Source organism: Silurus aristotelis, assembly GCF_946808225.1.
Source record: "Silurus aristotelis genome assembly, chromosome: 2".
In the NCBI taxonomy this organism is placed as follows: Eukaryota; Metazoa; Chordata; class Actinopteri; order Siluriformes; family Siluridae; genus Silurus; species Silurus aristotelis.
In genome coordinates, this window is record NC_139575.1 from 13134380 (window position 1) to 13140436 (window position 6057).

Here is a 6057-nt window from a genome sequence, read left to right on the forward strand (position 1 = left end):
TTAGCGGTGACAGGGGAGGATACCTCACTGTGTGAGAAAGTGAGTGAGACGGAAAGAAAGAAAGCAGCTTTCTGCTGACAATCTACAGTTCGAGTCACATGATGTAAAAAGAGAACCCAAGTGCACTTTCTGCATGGGGGTTTCCATACTTCATGCTTCTCTCTTTCTCTTGCTCTCTTTGTCACACACACACACACACACACACACACACACACACGCACACACGCACACACGCACACACGCACACACGCACACACACATTCACTTTCTCTCAGCATTCATGGGCACACATTAGCAATAGCCAGACTGAAGAATGTGTGAGAGTGCATGTGAAAGCTCACATGCTGTTAATAAACGACCCTGTCTGACGTTTATCTTTCACCCGTTGTAACAATGCATCCTATTTCTACTCTGAAATGGTCACATGGCTCGATCAGGTTAGACACAACAAAAATGGAAAACATTTGATATGTAAAAACTTGTAAGAATCTTCACTGCTGTTTGAAACTCATGTGAGACATCTTGCAACCAATATACAATCTCCAAATTGAGTTGGGTAAATATGTACATATAAATGTATTAGCAATAATGTACTTTGCTGTTGTGAATTCCATAAAAAAAAAATACTCTTCAAAAGCAAACCAAAAATAACAGGGTTTAATTTACACATGATTACAAAATGGTGCATCTAGCACGCTTTATACAGCAATATTGAAATATAGTGATATAAGTGCCGAAAACATCACCTCCAATGAAAAGGAACAATAAATAACTTCTTATTTACTGAGACAAAATAAGCACATCAAGGTGATTACATATATCAAATCAAAAGAGGTACAATGTGTTATGTAATGCATATGTACAATTGCAAAGCTACATAAGTACTGCAGAGTATAAAAGGCTTGCTCTAGTACAACAGTATTGCTAAAAACACATTTTGAACAAATATTTGCTCAGATTATATGATCTGTATATGCACATAGTTATTTTCAAAAGCAGCTGTTATGACATTGCAATATCCTTTGCCTTGTGGTGATTTTCTTTACATGACACATGACTGAGTCTTAAACATCAGCAAACATAAAGATAATGAAATAAAAGTAATGGCTAATAACAAATATAAATGCTGGGTAATGAAAGATATATATATATATATATATATATATATATATATATATATATATATATATATATATATATATATATATATATATATATATATATATATATATACTATGTATCCATTAATTCGATGAGTTAGGTCAGATAAATTCTTTTAATATGTAATGTTTGTCAAACTACAACAGTGTGCTGTGAGCACTCCAAAAAGCTTTTTTTCCAAAAAGCCGAACATCTTTAAATATAATTTGTCAGCGGATTGTTGTTAGTAAATTAAATGAAATGTTAGATTAAATGTGTCTTCTGATTGCTCACATCTGTTACTAAAAAAAATATATTAAAATGTAACTTTTGATGATAATGGACAGTATTGTTATACTGTTACATTTTTCCTTTCTTTTTATTTTTAGGTACAAGTACTTGCAGACAAATTATAAGAAAAAAAAATTAACTGGCTAATGTCTTTGACATTTGCATAACTTCCTCTTTTCATTTCCGGTTAAGAAAAATCACACACCAGCAAAATGAACACTTTTAATTTTGTTCAAATGTCTACAAACCCAAACCCAGTGTCTGAAAACTTCATTATATAAAGACCTCAAAAGTATAAAATTGAACAAAACAGTCTTATAGATAACCGGATATACTGGAATATACATTAAAATGCTGTTTTCTCAGAATTCAGACTTTGCACTTAAGGAACTCTCATGTGTGCCCTTAAGATCTCCACTTGTAGCTGCAGATCCACCTGATTTATCCCTGCACAGGAGTCTTTGTATAGTACCTCTGAATTTCTCTGCTCCAAAAAGGTAGACTAGTGGATCCAGAGCTCCGTTTAGACAGGTAAGAGATGAGGTGAGACGATTAGCGAGGGCAAGACCTCTCTGTGTCTGGCAGGACAAATCAGGATGTCCATAACCCAGGATAAACGTGGCGCGGCTCACATGGTATGGCAGGAAGCACACTATGTAAATGAGCATGACCAGGCCGATTGTACGCAGTGCTCGCACTTTCAGTGCCGGCTCCATCCTCAAACCCTTTCTTAGATTGTTCACTATGAGTACATAGCACGATAGTGTGGCCAGGAAAGGAGGTGTGAATGCAACAATGAGGGATACTAAGGCTCGTTGGGAAGCTTTCTCTCTATACAACTGCAAGCACACCGTGGTCCCGTTTGCTTCTATGGTCTGCTGGGTCACCAATAGTGGAGCCATGGCTACAATTACAAGACCCCACAGGGCAAAGCTAGTTATATGGGCAAACCGGGCATGGCGAAATTTCAGTGAGCTCACAGCATGTACCACAGCAAGATATCGATCGCCAGCCACACAAGCCAAAAAGTAAAGACTGGCATACATGTTTACATAGAAAAGGAACCCAGCTAGGCGGCAAGGAACCTCTCCAAATGGCCAATGACCTCCTGTCAAATGGTATGTGGCTCTCAGAGGCAAAATAATAACATAGGAGAGGTCAGCTACAGCAAGATGCATTAAGAAGACATTAGCTGGAGATGAGACTCCTCTCTGACGAGAGAAGATCCATAGGGCAAGGCTATTGCCATTCAGTGCAAGGAGAAAGACGATGATGTAGTAGAGGCCAAAGAAGAGATTCTCCACTGTGTTGTCTACAGGCTCACAACTCTCAGTCGTTTGATTGGACAGCAGTGGGAAAAGCACGGTGGGAAAAGCCTCCATGATCATAGCTAGAGGAAAAGAGAAAGAGAAAAGAAAAATGGCTGCTTAAACCAATAATTACTGCAATATATTATAAGGCATTTCATTACCCAAATATATTACAATCTTCACGTCAACCTCATGCAGTTCTGGAAATAAAATTAAACCTGAGACAGTTGAAGTAATAAATAATGAGTTTTCATTAAAATGTCACATTATAGAAAGAGCACTTCTCTAGACTTTCACTGTGAGCACTACATTTCTTATTGTTGTTCTCATTCTTGCTCAAAATCAGTTTTGTAGGTCACATACTTTGGCACACTGAATAAATCTAAAAACAACAGGATTCTCTTCAAGGTCAGAATTACGCTCTAAAGAATCTGTTCTAATGCAAGCATTAGAGTTCACAAGAAGTTTCCAAAAGGAGTGAATGTTTTGGTGTTCAATGTGCTTTGCTGAATTTAGGAAGGAGCATGTTTGGGCATTTGGCAGTGATACAGCTCTGAGAAACAGGAGATGTGGTCTCAGGAGAATGTGCAGATGCAGGCAGATGGTTGTTGGCGTATGGTGGGTTATATATGAAGGCTGCACCTTTGTCTTGAGACTTCAGTGCTACACCCTGCTATTTTTTTTTAATGGTTCCACATAGTCTGTGTAAACACAACCTAATATCATGTAGAACTTACAGTGACAAATTCGTATAACAATTTACTACTGTTAAACTTTTCTTAAGACCTAACATAAATTTTTAATAACGATAGAATTGCATTTGGCAAATTCCAACTAAACTCATGATGCTTTCAGCTCAGGGTATGCTGCAGTGTCCTTTTTTATTATTAATCTAAAACAATTTACAAGATCAAGATGTAGGGATTTTAAAAGCTTATTTTAAAAGTTGTGTTCCAAATTTTGACTTTGGCACTGAAGGACATCAATGCTTTAACAACATTGCAAAATCCGTTTCAGTCACTCTAGATTCATTACATGTAAAATGTTCTTTTTATTTACATAATAAGTGGAAAATAAATCAAATGGGCTCAAAACAAAGATTTTCATCCAGTAATAAGATTCTTGCCAAGAAACACTAAAAATTGATTTATTGCTGCTTTAAGGAAAAATGAGGAGTCCAAGCATCAATATTATCAAAACTTCCAAAAATTGTGAAATGGGTGTGCATCGAGGAGTGTTTCAAATCTTTAGGGTCTGTGTTGTGAAGATGTTGAAGTGGGTGGTAGTAATTGCGGGGGCGAATATTTAAGATCTAAAACGATATGTAATTGAGACAAATTAAAATCAGACAGTTACAAAACTCTATTGTCAGGAGAATGGTTACACCGGATTGTACTTTTTTTCCGCCAGCAGAAAGCCTTAGTCTCAGGTCTTGTAAACAGAGAAGGCTGAGTATGTGAGCTGAGCTCTTTGTGCACAGAGATGGCTCTTGTCCATAAGCACATGATTAAAGGGTCCTAAAGCAATCTGTGGGACTCTGCATTAAGCCATTTTCTCAGGGGAAGATCATGAATGGTGTACAAAGTACAGTATGCAATAGTGTGACAGCTGCCTGTCTAAAGAAAACACTCCAAAACAGAACACCTGCCATAATGACCTCTGACCTCTGTTTCTAAGAGTTTCAGAGGGGGAAAAAGCTTTTTAGAACATGATTAAAAGAAGCCAATGAGAACTTTGCCACAGATGTGCAAAACTGTCAGCACAAAAGAAATGGAATGTGTGAGTTGGATTCAAACATGTTAAGAGATTAGACATTGTTACACTATAGTACAGACTATGTGTGCCTAGATATGTTTAAATGAGTTGCTAGCTTTATATGAAAATGAGTTTGAAAAAATACTTATATAAAATAAATAAACAAATCAAGGAAAACAATCATTTGCCTTCTATAATTATAAAACCAGTTATTTTTAAAAAGATTTATAAAGAATTTATAAGCAGTCCAGTCTATACAAGTTCAGATTAAATACATTCATGAAAACAGACAAGAGAAACTTAAGGGGCAAATTAATATTTTGTAATAATTTTTCTTTCCATTATCTACTTGTTCATTGTTATATTCAATTTGCATTGTGATCATTTGATGGAAACTATCATTCAGATTCTAATACTTTGAGAAACTAATAGTTCGAGCCAAAAATATCAGATAAAAAAAGAAGCAAACCAAAGGTAAATAAACAATTACACACTACCAGTGAGAAAGAGATCAACACTCACCCGTGTCGGTTCCACTGGACTCTGTTCAGCAGTGCAGTCTAGGGTGAGTGTCGCAGAGAAAAGTACAGAGGGTGTAGTTTGGCTCTGAACATAGGTTTGTTAACAGCTGCTGTGAGAGCAGAAGGGTTATCCAGCAGTTTCTGCTACATGCAGCATTTGTGGAGGAGTAAAGACCAGGTGGAGAACAAGGCAAACGAACGAATGAACTGCTCCGTCCTTGCAATGCAATCTTTTCCAGATATTTTACTGTGGCGCTTTTTGTGCCCGCGACAAATTTGATTACACAAAAGCAAGCCCGATGGGATGGCTCTGACGTGACCTCTGACCTCAGTCTTTTTTCGCAATGCCATTCTCCTCTGAGAGCCACTTGTGCAAGCCACAAAGGCTTGAGTCAGAAGATGCGGTGCATTTTGGCAGAGACAGAATAATGGCATGCCTTTACAATGTGAGGTCGAACACAGTGCCATGGCAACAGAGTCTAGCTTCATGCTCCGAGGTCCCTCTTAAAGCTACTAAAATGCCTTAGTCTACAAGCATATCAATACATTCAAGACAGAGGCAGCATTTGACAGGCCCGTTTATAAATTGAGCTGATGAGATGATCCATTCTTAAACCAGACAGAGAAACACCCCCCCCAAAAAAGAAGCTCACTTCATGGTAAAGGAATGCCTACAGGCTGAGAGAAAAACAAGATTGCATAGACAAGCTGGGGGCCTTGTTGCTTTGAGGCCTGCTGTGTGTTGGGAGAGAATCAGAGACTGGGGCAGCAGAGTGTAAAAATAATCTCATCACATGATCTTTGGACAGATGTGTAAAGAAGGCCTAATAGTGCTAATAATCTGTCTTTTCTGCTTGAGTGCCACAGCTGTGTAAGGCACACATCGCCTCTTTCTGCTCTAATCAGGCGTGTCCTCATCGATATTCAAATACAGTTCACTCATTGAATGAAGCCACTATATAGGCTCCCTGTCCGCCTCTTGGCTTTGCATAATAATACACTGCCAATTCTTAATTGGTCTACATCCAAGCCTCTGCATT

The 6057-nt window shown here is 37.8% G+C and overlaps 1 protein-coding gene across 1 annotated transcript; it reads right to left on the bottom strand.

Moving 5' to 3' along the window:
- Positions 1–641: 641 nt before the first annotated feature.
- On the bottom strand, positions 642–5429 carry gpr17 (G protein-coupled receptor 17). The gene is made up of 3 exons (XM_083569922.1): positions 5019–5429; positions 1235–2821; positions 642–1150 (listed from the first exon to the last, which is right to left on the bottom strand). Exon 2 carries the CDS (start codon positions 2817–2819, stop codon positions 1794–1796), a length of 1026 nt encoding a protein of 341 aa, XP_083426048.1. The 5' UTR covers positions 2820–2821; positions 5019–5429; the 3' UTR covers positions 642–1150; positions 1235–1793.
- Between the last annotated feature and the right edge of the window lie 628 nt (positions 5430–6057).